The sequence below is a fragment of the Gasterosteus aculeatus genome, chromosome 7 (genome assembly GCF_964276395.1).
Source record: "Gasterosteus aculeatus chromosome 7, fGasAcu3.hap1.1, whole genome shotgun sequence".
NCBI classification, from domain to species: Eukaryota; Metazoa; Chordata; class Actinopteri; order Perciformes; family Gasterosteidae; genus Gasterosteus; species Gasterosteus aculeatus.
Window position 1 is genome coordinate 25,280,809 of NC_135694.1, and position 15,260 is coordinate 25,296,068.

Sequence of the window (15,260 nt, forward strand, 5' to 3'; positions counted from 1 at the left end):
TTGACCATCGCTAAGAGACGCCAGATTTCTAAATCTATTTTAATCCTAATCCCATCAGCAGCGTTTACTCTGCTCTCTGGGCACCAAGTGACCTCTTGAATTAAAATCTGGAGACTTTCGTTCTACAACTTGCCCAAGATGGAAAGAGACCAAGATGGAAATATTTTTGTTTGTGTAACCTATAAGATCTTGTTGACCTTACAAAAACCAAGGGCAAACCTTTTTAATCCCTGCTTTTTTGTTTGCATTCACTGAAATGCGTGTAATAAACATGTTTATATCTGTATTCCCACGGTGTCACACAACACCACAGTTTGAGCAGGAGAAAATGAACACACACAATTATGAATAAATATGCATATAAGTGCATGAAAACATGGAAGGCCTTTGCAGTGGGATGTTCCTGTATTAGTTCATGTGCAAGCATGTGTGGAAGGCTAACCTGTCCACCCATGCCTCTATAATAGATGAGCTGGGTATCACTGTGTTATTCTAACCCTGCAGGAGAACGAGAGAAGAGAAGAGAGAGAAAAGAAAAATACATGCATTATTTAGCCCAAATCAGTTTAGTGAGCCTGCGTCCTTTCCTACTCTCAGTCTGATGAAGTCAGTGCCTGGAACTGGATTCTCCAAGAAACTTAGATACGATGCGACCTCGGCCGTCTGGGAGAAGCTGATAAAAAGCAGATTTTGTGGTCCGAAAAGCTTCGCCTTTTCCTTTTCTTCTTTTCTTTTTGTGAAGAGGTTGATGGACTCAGGATCGTCATGATACCATGGTTGCCCAACTGCTAGGGCTGGCCTTTTTGTTTCTAGCTTGCAGCCCCGTCCCCTCGAAGGCAGTGGGTAAGGATTGTCTTTGGATTCATACAGTTTCAGTAAAAATTGTGTTTTCATTAAACATTACTTGAATTATGACTACATACAAAATGAAGAGAGCTGCTGGGCAAAAAAGATTTAGCATTAATTGACTTTCTTTAGAATCTGTTTAAATTCTCTTGTTCAAATTTAAGATTTGAAATGTAGTACGGCATACTTGATATTGGAGGTTGATATTTAATACTGTTGATATTTAATACTGTACTGTATACTGTAGTATATAATATATATCAACAAGCTGATATCTAGGTGACCTTAATGGATACGTCAGCTAGGCTTTAAGTAGATAAATCATAAAAAATACAAAAAAACGCCTTGTTTTTCGTTTGAGGAGTGTTGTGTGGAAGTTCACTGCATTCAAAGTCATTTTGGAAGTTACAGATAAAGAGAAAGGCTGAAAAAGAAAAAGATGGTTTAATTAAATGGAAAAGGTCATTTGACTTTGAATATGAAATCCATGTATTTGTTTTGCAATCGCTTGTAACTTACAGCGTAATCAATCCTGAAACTGAACACTGGCAGGTTACTCGACACCACCATCTCTTTTCCCCCTGACACACACGCACACGTTTGCTTCTCTATGCATCTTCTCCCTCTCCCAGAGGTGCAGGTCAATCCCAACTGGGAGGTTGTGTACCAGAACACCGATGTGTACGGGGTGCTGGGAAAAGCGGTGATCCTGGAGTGCGGCACCACCTTGCCAGACATATACATATGGAGCTTCACAAAACCGGGAACCGATGCCATCAAGGCTGTGGTGTACAATTTGGGGAAAGGACAGCGGCTCCAGCAGCAGGCCCAGACGCTCGGGCAGCTCTCGGTCATCTCAAACAGTGCAGCCGTGAGCATCGAGCAACTACCCGTGGCCGCACAAGGCCTGTTCACCTGTCAGGCCTTCTATGACATAGAGCAGGAGCCCAGGGTCTTCTACTACTTTGTGTACCTCACTGTCCGAGGTAAGACTTCCGATGCTCTGAAAAAATTACCTTAAGGCGGTTAGATGGTAAAGATTCCCACATGTGTGACTTTGTCTCGAACGCAGTCCCTGTCAGCAAGCCGCACCTCCTGATGAGTGACGTATCTCCAGTGGAGGGTTCTTCGGTGTGGATGCGCTGCCATCTGGAAAACGGGACCGGGCCGATCCAGTATGCGTGGCAGCACGAGACCAGCGGCGGGAACATTTCTGCCTTTGCACTGGGCAACGCCAGTGTCATCAACGTGACCGACATCAACCGCAATCACACCGGCTGGTACCGATGTGTGGCCAGCAACGCTGTCAACAGCGAGAGCTCTGACAGGTTGTGGCTGAACACCTTCTGTGAGTATTTTCAGAAGGTAGAATTTGGGTGATGTTGAATTAAAAAACCCTCAAAGGCCAATTTAAAGCATGACAGTTGAAGCGCACAATCTTTTCGTGCTTGATGTCTCTTCTCTGTCTTTTCTTTGGCATTTGATGTGAGTAATCAATAATTACGGGGACAGGCATCTTCAGTAGGCTATGTGTCACACACAGAAAATGTCACCATGTAACATGCGTTGAATGATAACTTTGAGAAATCATTACTCACAATGTTTCATGTTTTAGTCATAGGCCAGCTTTTGTCTGATTTAAACATCCATTTGTTCTTGGCATTCAAAGGATGTTTCACTGTTTCTACTTAGGCTTGTATTTCTAAACCTGTTTTTAACCGTCCTTGTTAGAACTTGAGCTCCAGTGAGTTTAATTTGAGACACAGAAAGAGGAACATAGCTGTAGGAGATTGTGACCTCACTCATTTTCCTAAGATTTTACATGTACAGTAAAGAAATACATGTACATTACTGTACATGTATTTGCTCAACAAATTTCATTATTTTCTGCGACAGTAAATTTCAACGGAATTTCTTCTAACTCAACAAGAAATGAAAATTCCATTAATGTTGAAAAAGCATTTGACCTTTGTGTTTGCAATTAAAATCTACAAAATATCCAATTTGATGTAATTATATGTTGTTTGTCAAAAAAATTTCAGAGGGATTTAATTGATCATTTGGGGTGGTAATTAAGGATGAGCTGACAAGAAGCCTGAGTCTTTTTGTGGTTTTGATCTGCTGAACTATCCCACTTGTGGCAGACTGTAAGGAAGAGCTGAGAATACTCTCAATTGTCTCAGCGCAGAAGCAAAGCAGGAGATGGCTACTGTCAGACCTTGAGTGTGTCAATGTCCTTTTCTCCTCAGTTGGACCGGACGTCCCTCGGATAGACGTTTCTCCTTACAGCATAACAGAGCGGGGATATTCAGCCCTGGAGAGAGACACTGTCTCATTACAGTGTCAAGCCCAGTCCAACCCGGCCAGTCAGTACGTCTGGTTCTACAATGAATCCCAGATCTACACCGGGCCGCAGTTAACCATCACCAAGATCCTCCGCATGCACACTGGCGACTACGCCTGCTTGGCGCAGAACACCTACCTCAACACCCGCTCCAAAAAATCCATCAGCCTGACTGTCTACTGTGAGTGTGACCTCTGACCTCTGACTTCGGGCCGTGTGATAAGTGCTCCTTCTCCTCTGAGAGCTCCGCTCAGCCCTAACCTGCGTTCTTCTGTCTTGGTGCTGAAAATGGAGCGACAAGGTGATGATTCAGATTGGACATTTAAAGCACAAGACTAAGAAAACACAAATCCAGGGTCTGAATTTGATTTTTGTCTTCATTAACACTGAATTTCATACTTTAAACATCCCTGATCATTCCACTTTCAACTAAACCTCTCCTGCTTCCTCTGTTTTCATCATCCATACTGTATTTACTGCATTAGCTGTCATATTTTAACATCCTTATATTCACTAAGACTTCTAAACACACCCCAAAGCTTGCAAGTGAACATGCACATCCACACACTATTACAAACCCCAACTTACACACACACACAGCAGAGTGTGGAAGTGCTGCCGACCGATTCTCCGTTCGGGCCGTCGGGGAAGTTGATGGGACTCTCTGGCAGGTACCCCTCTGTGATGTCACAGCCATGGCAAGTGTCCGTTGGTTAAAGGACTGGCGCTTGTCATTCTGCTCGTATGTTTTCTTTTGCACTATAGATAATCAGTTCATGTGTATTACTTGCATCACCAAAATGAAAAATAGCAGGCGTTGGTTTTAATACACATCTTTGTCTTTCAGCGGCACGGTGGCGTGGTGGTTAGCACTGTCGCCTCACAGCAAGAAGGTCCTGGGTTCGATTCTGCCCAGAGGCCTTTCTGTGTGGAGTCTGCATGTTCTCCCCGTGTCTGCGTGGGTTCTCTCCGGGTTCTCCGGCTTCCTCCCACAGTCCAAAGACATGCTCTGGGGATCCGGTTAATTGGGGACTTTAAATTGCCTGTAGATGTGTGAATGGTTGTGTGTCTCTGTGTAGCCCTGCGATTGGCTGGCGACCAGTCCAGGATGTACCCTGTCTATTGCCCGAAGTTGGCTGGGATGGACTCCAGCCCCCCCGCGACCCTGTGTGCAGGATAAGCAGTTTGACGATGGATGGATGGATCTTTGTCTTTCAAGAAGAAAGGCATTGCAGAGCAAACTGTACATGAATAATTGGCTCAACAGATTTCTGTATTTTTATGCAAAGGCACATTTCAGTTGAATTGCTTTTAATTCCACAAGAAATTAAAACATGTTGTCTTCCATTCATGTTTTTACAAGTCATTTGGACCTGTGTGTTTGCAATTAAATCTACATCATTTATATGTTATATATTTTTGGTGAGAAAATCACTCCGTCCTTTGAGAGGGATTTAATTGATAATTTGGGGTGGTAATTAAGGACTTACTGACAAGAAGCTTGAGTCTTTTTGTGGTTTTGATTTGCTGAACTTTCCGACATATGACAAACTGTAAAGAAGAGCTGAGAATACTCTCAAATGTCTCAGCGCAGAAACAAAGCAGGAGATGGCTACTGTCAGACCTTGAGTGTGTCCATGTCCTTTTCTCCTCAGTTGGCCCGGACGTCCCTCAGATAGACGTTTCTCCTTACAGCATAACAGAGCGGGGATATTCAGCCCTGGAGGGAGACACTGTTTCATTACTGTGTGAAGCCCAGTCCAACCCGGCCAGTCAGTACGTCTGGTTCTACAACAACTCCCAGATCTACACCGGACCGCAGTTAACCATCACCAAGATCCTCCGCATGCACACTGGCGACTACGCCTGCTTGGCGCAGAACACCTACCTCAACACCCGCTCCAAAAAAAACATCAGCCTGACTGTCTACTGTGAGTGTGACCTCTGACCTCTGACTTTGGACCGTGTGATAAGTGCTCCTTCTCCCGTAACCTGCGTTCTTCTGTCTTGGTGCTGAAAATGGAGAGACGAGGTGATGATTCCGTTGGTTAAAGGACTGGTGCTTGTCATTCTACTCGTATGTTTTCTTTTGCACTATAGATAATCAGTTCATACTTGCATCACCAAAAGAAAAATAGCAGGCATTTTTTTAATACACATCTTTGTCAAAAATCACTCCGTCCTTTATTTAATTGAGAATTTGGGGTGGTAACTAAGGACTTCCTGACAAGAAGCTTGAGTCTTTTTGTGGTTTTGATTTGCTGAACTATCCCACTTGTGACAAAATGTAAAGAAGAGCTGGAAATACTGTCAATTGTCTCAACGCAGAAACAAAGCAGGAGATGGCTACTGTCAGACTCGTAGGTAACACGTCAGCATCCTACATATCTTGAGTGTCCATGTCCTTTTCTCCTCAGTTGGCCCGGACGTCCCTCAGATAGACGTTTCTCCTTACAGCATAACAGAGCGGGGATATTCAGCCCTGGAGGGAGACACTGTCTCATTACTGTGTGAAGCCCAGTCCAACCCGGCCAGTCAGTACGTCTGGTTCTACAACAACTCCCAGATCCACACCGGGCCGCAGTTAACCATCACCAAGATCCTCCGCATGCACACTGGCGACTACGCCTGCTTGGCGCAGAACACCTACCTCAACACCCGCTCCAAAAAATCCATCAGCCTGACTGTCTACTGTGAGTGTGACCTCTGACCTCTTACTTCGCACCGTGTGATAAGTGTATCTTGATAAGTGTATCTACCCTGTATCTTACCCCCGCAGACCCGCCCGACGGCAACCCCACCTGTTCTGTGGAGCCGGCTCTGAATCACACCGCTCTGAGACTTCTCTGCTCCTGGCCCGGTGGATTACCCTCCCCCTCCCTCCACTGGACAGGACCCTTGCCCTCGGAGGCGGGACAAGACGGGGCTGACACACGGCTGCAAACAAATCCATTGGCCAACACTGCCATCTTGCTGTCGTCTGAAGACCTGACTTCCAACAGCAGCCTGTATACCTGCAGGGGCTCCCACCTGGCACTCAAACAATCAACAGAGTGCAGCGCACGCACATGTGAGAGAAAGAAACAGACAGAAAAACAGGATGTTTTCCATGCTCATCGTTCACACGTCACTTAAACCTCTTCCCCCTCTCCCAGATATTCCCCCTGCGGAGCCACTGTGTTTTGCCTACGTGACCAACAATAAAGAGTATCTGATGCTATCCTGCACCTGGGACGGTGGGGCCCCAAAAGCCTTGGTGTGGTGGGAGGGCCCCGGCGTCCAGGGCAAAGGGGGGGAAGAAAACTCCAACATCCTGATCCTTCGCTACGGCACCGCCCGCGGCGGGAAACCCTACACCTGCTACGCAAAGCACCCACTTCTGGTCCAGACCAAGACCTGCAGGCTGACACTGGGTCAGTGAACATTATCAGACACAACGCAGGAAAATATCAGATATGGTTTGTTAACTAACTCATGTGTACACTGTCACCTGTAGAGGCTCCGGTGCTGCTGACGCAGCGCAGAGTTGTGTCCGTATACGAGGGGAGTGATGTTCAGCTCAACTGCAACCTGAGAGCCAACTACCTTCCTGTCAGCGAAATAACTTGGTACAACAATCAGGGCGTGGGCGTCAGAGACACCTCCAAGTATGCCCTGCTGCAAACATCTGCATGGGCCAATCTGACTGTGAGAGACACGGATGAGACTCAAGACAGCGGGGAGTACAGGTGCTCCTCTTCCAACGCAGTGGGAGGAGCAGAAATCAACGTCACTTTAGTGGTTAAGAGTAAGTTTGTATACTTCTTTTGCCTCTTACAGCCAGATGTTTTTAAAGGAGTGGTTTGATATTTGGGGAAACACAATTGATAAATATATATTTTTTAATTAATACCACAATCTAGGTCGACGTCGACGTTAGCTTAGCTTAGCATAACAGAAAATAAGGGAAAAGCCCTGCGTAGAAATTCAAAAACATCAAATTGTGGTGACAGGCGGTTAATGTAACAGATCATTTTACTGGTTGTGCTTTGTGTCTTCATCAGGGCACCCCGTGCCACCCAATGCCACCCTGGTCAACGTGATTTACAACAGCCGAATGCGCAACGAGGTGGAGCTGGAATGGCGGGTAGAGGACGAGGAAGGAGGAGGTTGGACAGGTTTCATCTTGCAGCACATTTGGGTGTCAGAAAAACCGGGAAGGAGAGGCAGCAACAATGATTCAAAGGAGGACGCGGAGGATCGGATCGGTGCGCCGGTCTGGTACTCCAACATCATCCAGGACCCGGGAGTCAGGGTTCATACGGTCGGGAAACTGACGCCGACCGTGACGTACCGGTTCCGCATTACACCTGTCAACCACCGCACCGTGGGACATCCTTCCGCAGCAAAGACTCCAGGTACAGTGACTGAATGGAGTGAGGAAAGCGTTTGGAAGGACTCTGGTGAAGACAGGTGTTCGAGTTAGGGATGATTTACATACACATGATTAAAAAAAGAGGGCAAGCATGTGATACTGTGACTTTTGGAATAGAGGACGGGTGAGTTAGGCGGTTATTCAAACATGCTCGTGTCTTGTTGTGATTAATGTTACAATGACTGTCTAACATTTTGTTTCTTTTCTTTTTTTCATTACCCACTTAGGTGAAAAAACTCAGACACAAACAACGACAGATACACATTTATTTAAACACACCTCACACTTTCCCTCACTTCCTGTTCACCTCCTTCCTTGCCCTGCTCCTCACCTTTGCTTGAACTTGAACTGTGTGCTTCTCCTTCAAAATTCGTTGTGTTCATTATATCGTTTACGGCAGGATTTTATTGCTTTAACCAAGCGAGGTGCTTGTTTGGGGCACAGACAGGATTGTAGGTCAGGTGTCAGTGTAGAATGGAGTGGTTCTCCACCCGTGTACCGCCAGGGCTTCAGTTAATCTACAACTACGCCCAGTTCAACAGGGTCAACTTTAGCAACGGTTAGATAAGCTCTCTTTAAACAGTGGCCAGAAGTGACATTTAGCTGACAGGATAACAGTAAATCCCCAAGTACAGCGTGTAAAAAAAAAAAAAAGTTAAAAATCCATGACCTGACTCAATAATGTCACATTAACTGCGACATTAACCCTAAAGATACCGGTCCTAGCAGCTGCAAAATGCCTGTTAAATTCAGCACTGGTGCGTCTTATTGCTCCCTTTTATTTGTAGGAAGAATGTTTTAAATTGTCTTTTTTTTTAAGTAATAATTTTTCAAACCAAACACATTCAGGGAAGATGGTTAATTTCACAGTACGAGGAGTAAGGGGACACGGGTTGAGAACCACTACAGGGAGCTGAAACGTGACGATGAAACAAAGTCTGTGTTTTCTCAGAGGTGGACTATTTTGCAATGTGTGACCGATGTGTTGCAGCGGAACCACGCTACAACGTGTACCCTGCTGTGATTGGAGCAGCTGTAGGCGGGATGCTCGTTGCGGCCTTCCTCACAGCGCTGCTGCTCGTGTTCATAATCCGAAACCGCAACAACAGTCCTCGTGAGTCCCACACACAATGACTTGAATGATTAAGCCGTTGTCACAATTATGTAGCATTAATGTTATGTTTCTCCTCCCAGGGCTACATGACATGCTGTTTGGTTTGTAAGTATCTGCCTTACTGTACAATACCAGGAATTACAGTGCTGTTTCTTCAAACATGTCGGTAGTTCTTTGTATAAGACATTCTTCTTCTTCTGGTGCGTCCAGGCAGCACAGCCAGTCGAGGGAAAACATCAACTTTCCAGAGGATGAAGTGGTAGGCAGGTTGGAGGGAGGAATGGAGGAGATCATGGGATCCTCTAGTCCAGGTAAGATCAGTCCAGTCAATATAAATAATTATTACAGTCACACTTCTGAAAGTGAAACTAAAGGGCTGGTCGTTCATTTTAAAACTAAACAAATCAGAACATGGTGCTTTTGTACAAATGGATGACCTCTGGCAAAAAAAGGGGCCTGCACTTCAACCCAGGTGTTTAAAATTCTGAAAACAGTGGAATTAAGTCTTGATGATGCTGGACCGTATCTTCTTCTCTTCCAGCTCCAGCCATGGCTTTACCCCGGGCAGCATCGCCCCTCAACGCCTCCCCACGCAGCGCCCCCCTCAACACCAGCCAAGCCCCGCCTCCTGGAGACGACAACGAGCCCGTCAGCGTCACCATCACCCTCAATGCTACAGGATCATAGACTAGTCGGACATATAGTATAAACTTCTTTGGTCGTAAGTTAACACAGAAGTAATAGTTCTGTTGGCAGTATTTAGCATGCGACTTTGATAACGGTTAAATGTGAGTTTTCTTGTTGATGAGACAGCACCTGCTGTTTCCTTATCTAACAATTTCATACAAAAGGCTTTTATATATTTTCATTTCAAGTTTTGGCTGACCTCAAAGCAAATCCTAAAATGACGTTTTTCTTGAGGTAGTTCTTAGTCATTATAAGCATAATCCATCAAAACACACAATGGGTTTATTTTCAATAATTTAATCAAGACTTTGTATCGCCGTGAACACAATTAGAACAAATTAAACACACACATACAACACTTGGCTTTATCCAGATGTGTGTATAGCACTAAACACTCAACCAAATGGCTGACTTAAGAAAGTGTAACATCAACAATGTCATCAAACGCTCAACCAATTCTCACAAGAATAGAAATGCCAGGAAACAAAAGAGTCTACACACAAACACAGGCTTGAAGGAGAACACATTTCAAATACCAGTGAAAAAGATAAACATCAGCAGGTTCTCCCTCCAACGTCCGTAGCAGTGTGCGTCTCTATGCAGAGGTCGCTTATACGATGGGAGGCAAAATCTTCTGAGTGCTGATGATGTCTCCAAGCTTCTGTTTTATTTTCACAAAGAGACGCTTGAACTCGAGACCGTCACCCTGGAAACAGAGTTGTGATTCATTTAGTTAACTTGTTTTGGAAAATACATATTGATCTCTTTCAGCTCTGGTACAGGTACATTTTGTTTTCATATTAAAACTCGTTACTCATAAACTCAAAAGGTGCAATCATGAGGTCGTTTGGATGAACATGTAAATCAGCAATCGGACAGTTTTGGTGACTCATCAGCTCGACATGAACCCATAGCGTGGAACTCAGAACAAAGCCTTTTATGAATAATAACTCTTTTCTCAATTCCTGTGCATTTTTGAAAATACTTGTGTGTAAATTATTTTTCCTTGCAGTTTGTCACTTGATTAATTTTACACAAATGTAAAAAAGGTAAAAAACATTTATATCAGATAACGAAAGCGTTAATAATGAAATATACTGTTAATTAACATATACTGGTATATTTATGCACTGCAGTTGTCTTATTGGGAACATTTCCCCCAAAATCCTGTTGCTTTCACTCCCGGAATGGGACAATTTTCTGCATAATCACCTTTAGAAAAGCTAAAACTCACCTTAGACAGCCTGAAGTCAAGCAGCACTCGCCGGTTCATCTCTAGCAAGTGGACTTTGAAGATGAGTTTATTATTGCGTTTGTCAAGAGTGCTCACCGTCACCTAAAGGGCAGAAGGGGGGTCCATTAGACTGCATTATGGTGTGTGTTGGCTGCGTGGTGCAGGTGGTCTTATCTCTACCCATCAACGTTTTCAACTGTAAAGCTGCACGGATCTGTACCTGTTTGGTGCAGGTGAGTTTGAAGCAGAGCGACAGGCCCTCACAGGTGTCTTTCAGCGCTGATAAGGAGACGTCGGCATTCACAGTGGTGAAGAAACGAGTCATTCTCCGCACTAATCTCTGCCACTGCGACTGCACACAGAAGAAAGAACTTTGCATTAACGCCGCCTTTTAAAAAGCAGAATTTCATAAAACCTCAATTTTATTTCTGTTGACAAACAGGGAAAAAAAAAACAATGAAAAAATGAATTACTAATTAAATGTAGCAAAGAGAATGCAAATGACCTGACTGGCTCCCGGTGTGCCGAGTAGCTGACTACCGAGCAGCATGTGTTCCGGCTTGGTTGGCTGGGAGAAGCTGACCTGGCCTTCGCTTTGGCCGATGATCAACATGGCTTCCCAGCTACCTGCCGCAAAATCAGGTTGAGAGCTGGAAAACTGCATCCTATCATCACTGCGGAGGGAGAGACGTGGTCATTACGCGCAAACACACATTTGGGTGGAAAAAAAAAAGAGACAATAACGCTCAGACCTTTTGGTGCGTGATGAGAGTCCCCCATCTGACCGAAAAAGTTTGTTTCCTATGGAGCCTGGTGGCGGCTGCTTCACACCTGTAGAGACACACAGACAGATATAGAGAGCGCGGTGAACGTGAGTACGGTGAACATTGCACCTAAAGTTAAACCGATTGTATTGTGTTCATTTTTAAAAACTTGCTTTGACTGAACCAGCGGTCTTTCTGTATGTCTGAGATTGTGATGCGTGCATCCGGACTGGCCAGCAGTAATTTGGACAACAAACCTGTAAAAATAAATGAATAAAAATAAACTTTTTGTAATCCCCAGACAATGTAAAAAACGTAGCATTTGAACGTAAAAATTGAAGTATAATTTGGGATTTACTAAGAGGCATTGGTTGTATTTTCTTCCAAGGAGGTAGGTAAGTTTTCTTTTGAAGCCAGTCTGAATATTCTTGACAGCTCTCGGTCGGCTGATCCCACGGCAACTCTGACAAAGAGGCAACACAAACACATTGACGAAAGATCGCCACACATCTAGAGCAAGAGAGTTGCTTTAGCTTCGGTTGTATCTTTACCATTGATGTAGAAAACTCAGATCACTTTTTTAGGTTGTAAATATTCTTTGTGCTAGTTGGATTGCAACGGTTTAATTCAATGTAACATAACCGTCACAATAGAGTGTGTATTGGCCCACAGAGGTCGGTAATATACCTCCAGCCAGCATGGCAGTGAGGACAATCCCACAAGCCCAGATATCGGCAGGCTGAGCTTTGTACTCTGTTTGGCTGAGAAGCTCCGGAGCCACGTACGGAAGTGTCCCACAGAGACGACTAAGGAGACGTTCTCGTCCTTTGAAACGAAACATGGTGGCCAGGCCAAAATCTGTCAGCTTCAGGTTATCTAAAAAAGGTGAAAGACAACCGCGGATGATGGTTATTATATTATGCAAACCAAAGTTATTCATTAATGGGCACCTCGGTACACACTGCGTCTCCTCACCTTTGTCATCCAGGAGAATGTTCTCTGGCTTTATGTCTCTGTGGGTGATTCCAGCATTGTGGAGGTATTCCTTTAAAAGAGAATGAGAATTTGAGACGACAGAAACGGGTGCAGAAGGTCACATCAATGAGCAGATTCGCTTCACTCACCACAGCCGCTATTAGCTGCTGGAAAAGTCTATGAGCTTCTTTCTCTACCATCCCCACATCCGGCTCTAAAATAAAAGAAATAAAACATTTAAATGACTAGATTGAGCAACATCCAAGTATAGGCTTACTAACAATATTGTATGTCATTTACACAGTTGGTGTACTTTAAATCATAATCAAAAAATACAAATGAGTTAAAGACTAAGGAATTTGCGGTTTTCTGGGAAGTAAATGTAAAATTCTTGTTTCAATGGGGATTTCAAGTATATTTTGTGGGTTTAAAAATTAATCCTTATTATTGTTGGCATGACAGTCGTCACGTTAAGGAGATGATTGGATGGTCGGGTCATGCGGGACCTTAAGAAAATATTATTACTTTTACTGGTTCAACCCGCCCAGAAAACAGCCACCTCCAGTCGTCAGTCTCACCTATTCGGTCGAACAGCTCTCCTCCGGTGCAGTACTCCAGGAACAGATACATAGTAGTACCTTCCTTTCGATGGCCAAAAAAACGAACGATGTTGGCGTGTTTGAGCATCTACCAGAACAGAAGCAAATGTGCATTAGTGCACACACACGCTAGCAAATTAACAGTTGAAATAAGTTAGAGCTGAAGGATATATGGCTACAACGTGTACACAAGTACATGTTAAATAATAACACATATTTATGTTTAGAATAAATATAATCCAACACATAGTTTAATTAATTTAACTGGGTGAGTGTTGAGCAAGTGAATAAAAAGTAATTCAGTTCAATGGACTCGTGGTGACTTGCTCAATCTACCATATATATATTTGCATATATAACTAACTAAGAAAGGCGAATGGCTTACTTTATGCACGCAGACCTCTTTCTTGACATTTTCAGCACACTCTTTAGCCTGAGACGTATCGATCACCTTCACAGCAACCGCCTCTTCTGTCTGCCTGTTCACCAGCAGCCTCACTCTGCAACCACGAAAACACAAATGAAAGATGCATTACAGAATTATAGACGGAAACAAACGCGAGGGTTTTGAAGGTGTCAGTAATGGGAAAGTCATTTTAATGTTTTGCCACATTCGAGATTATTATACCACAAGATTACGTTATTTAATATTTAATGAGTTGTCGCACATCAACGTGTGCAGATGAAGAGGAGCACTTACATACACTTTTCCGCTTTTAATTTTTTCATAATTGAATTTGTGACTTAGCAAGTTTAAAACTCTACAAGAAAGTCCAGTGATAATACGGTAGAAATATGTTTCTATACTCTTGTGTCTGTTATCTTCACTCACAAGCTGAACATTTCTGGGATTTGTTAAAGCACTGAGATACGCGCTGCTCTCAAGACTGAAAAGGTGATGAAGGCCATGTGAATCGATGATGAAAGAGGTTTCATACTCTCCATATGCTCCCTCTCCCAGCGTCTGAACAAGGTCCCAGTCCTGCACAAAAGGCACCGCCATGCTAAAAGCAGAAAGCACACACACGCATACCACACCAACGATCAGGGCTAATATTTACTCATACATATCTCACGTTAAACCCGCATGACTCACAGACACACGGTCGAGCCGTTGATTATTTCTAATATTATCTTTCACAACGTCAGCGGCGCTGTTTTAAAGCCATTAACTCACGAAACCGGAGGCGCAAGTTAAACAGAAAAAAATGTGTTCAACTCGCAGCTCAATATTTAACTCACCTGCGAAACTTTTCTCGCGCGGAAGCGTTTTCTAAATATTTGCACAGACAAACTCTTCTCATGTGTCTGCGTCTGTGACAACAGTGAATTTAGCACAAATTTGGCGCGTTGTTGTTTTGCTGGCGACAACTTCCGCCTCAGTCGTCATTTCCGCCGCCTTTTCTTCTTCGTGTGTTTTACTTCGGTCCACGTCTGGCCTGTAGTTTGTTTGCTGCGTAGTAACCTCCAGCTGCCAACGTATTTGATTGAACTTCGCCCTCAAAATACAAAATCTTCTGTTATTTTTTAACCTCCCATGCTCTCACTTGTTGTAAATAATAAATCTGCGTCTGGATCTGGGGGAAATAGGAGTTGCTAGAATTTCAATACTACAGTTTTTTCCCTATTCGTTTAACTGCTATGTAGGAAATAGCCCATCTGGCCATAATACAAAGCTTAACGAGATTTTGAGGAAAAATGCTGAGTAAAAGTGTAAAACTCAGAGGACTACATTATTATATGCCACGCAATAGTTGGATGGAACAAAAACAGATAACTTTGTAAAAGCCCCTGCCAGTGATGCAGTTTCTCCTGAGGATGGTGTCAGAGAGTCAAATTGTAAATGTCCTTGGAAGGATTAATGTGTATACTGAACACATTAAGTTAGAATTAATCTAAATACAGCTGACTTCACAACTGACACCTTGACAAAAAAATCAACCTGTATGAGAATGTGAATGCTTCTTAATTCCTTACCATCTGACCACAAAGTGATGCAAAATGACACAAAAATGAAAAACAAAACAATTATAAATATATTTTTAACATGTTTTTGTTAATCTTTCCGTTTACAATATATACATATTCAGAGTGCTTTCAGAGTGCTTTCACAAAAAGGCCATCACATTGTGCAAATAGGTCTCCTAACTGAGTAATTAGCCCAAAAGTGTGTCAACAATCAATTCCAAACAGTGCCCGCAGGTTTTGGGAAATGATGAAGCAAATGTTTGTGTTTTCCCTTGGTGTCACAACCCTTGTGTTTTTTATGCAACATGTGATAGT

At 43.6% G+C, this 15,260-nt stretch overlaps 2 protein-coding genes and 1 long non-coding RNA gene across 5 annotated transcripts; 1 reads left to right on the plus strand and 2 right to left on the minus strand.

Annotated features, from left to right (window-relative positions):
- Positions 1–658: 658 nt before the first annotated feature.
- vsig10l2 (V-set and immunoglobulin domain containing 10 like 2) lies at positions 659–9,762 on the plus strand. Its single transcript, XM_078106696.1, has 12 exons — positions 659–843; positions 1,479–1,832; positions 1,919–2,194; positions 4,846–5,121; positions 5,970–6,260; positions 6,346–6,603; positions 6,687–6,977; positions 7,234–7,587; positions 8,596–8,718; positions 8,799–8,823; positions 8,929–9,029; positions 9,260–9,762. The coding sequence occupies exons 1-12, from the start codon at positions 774–776 to the stop codon at positions 9,403–9,405; spliced, it is 2,565 nt and encodes an 854-aa protein (XP_077962822.1). The 5' UTR covers positions 659–773; the 3' UTR covers positions 9,406–9,762.
- Positions 4,485–5,203, minus strand: LOC144410359 (uncharacterized). Its single transcript, XR_013468374.1, has 2 exons — positions 5,140–5,203; positions 4,485–4,910 (listed from the first exon to the last, which is right to left on the minus strand). It is a non-coding gene; the product is annotated as an uncharacterized LOC144410359 (long non-coding RNA).
- On the minus strand, positions 9,687–14,404 carry chek1 (checkpoint kinase 1). Of its 3 annotated transcripts, none has more exons than XM_040182529.2 (14): positions 14,220–14,404; positions 13,916–13,981; positions 13,363–13,477; positions 12,957–13,065; positions 12,528–12,592; positions 12,379–12,448; positions 12,091–12,279; positions 11,762–11,866; positions 11,577–11,660; positions 11,392–11,470; positions 11,145–11,313; positions 10,860–10,991; positions 10,640–10,741; positions 9,687–10,111 (listed from the first exon to the last, which is right to left on the minus strand). In XM_040182529.2, the coding sequence occupies exons 1-14, from the start codon at positions 14,279–14,281 to the stop codon at positions 10,016–10,018; spliced, it is 1,443 nt and encodes a 480-aa protein (XP_040038463.1). In that variant the 5' UTR covers positions 14,282–14,404; the 3' UTR covers positions 9,687–10,015. The 3 variants fall into 3 exon arrangements, with proteins under 3 accessions (XP_040038463.1, XP_077962821.1, XP_077962820.1); XM_078106695.1 differs by having other exon boundaries at positions 13,810–13,981; positions 14,220–14,353; XM_078106694.1 differs by lacking the exon at positions 13,916–13,981 and having other exon boundaries at positions 14,220–14,353.
- Positions 14,405–15,260: the final 856 nt, after the last annotated feature.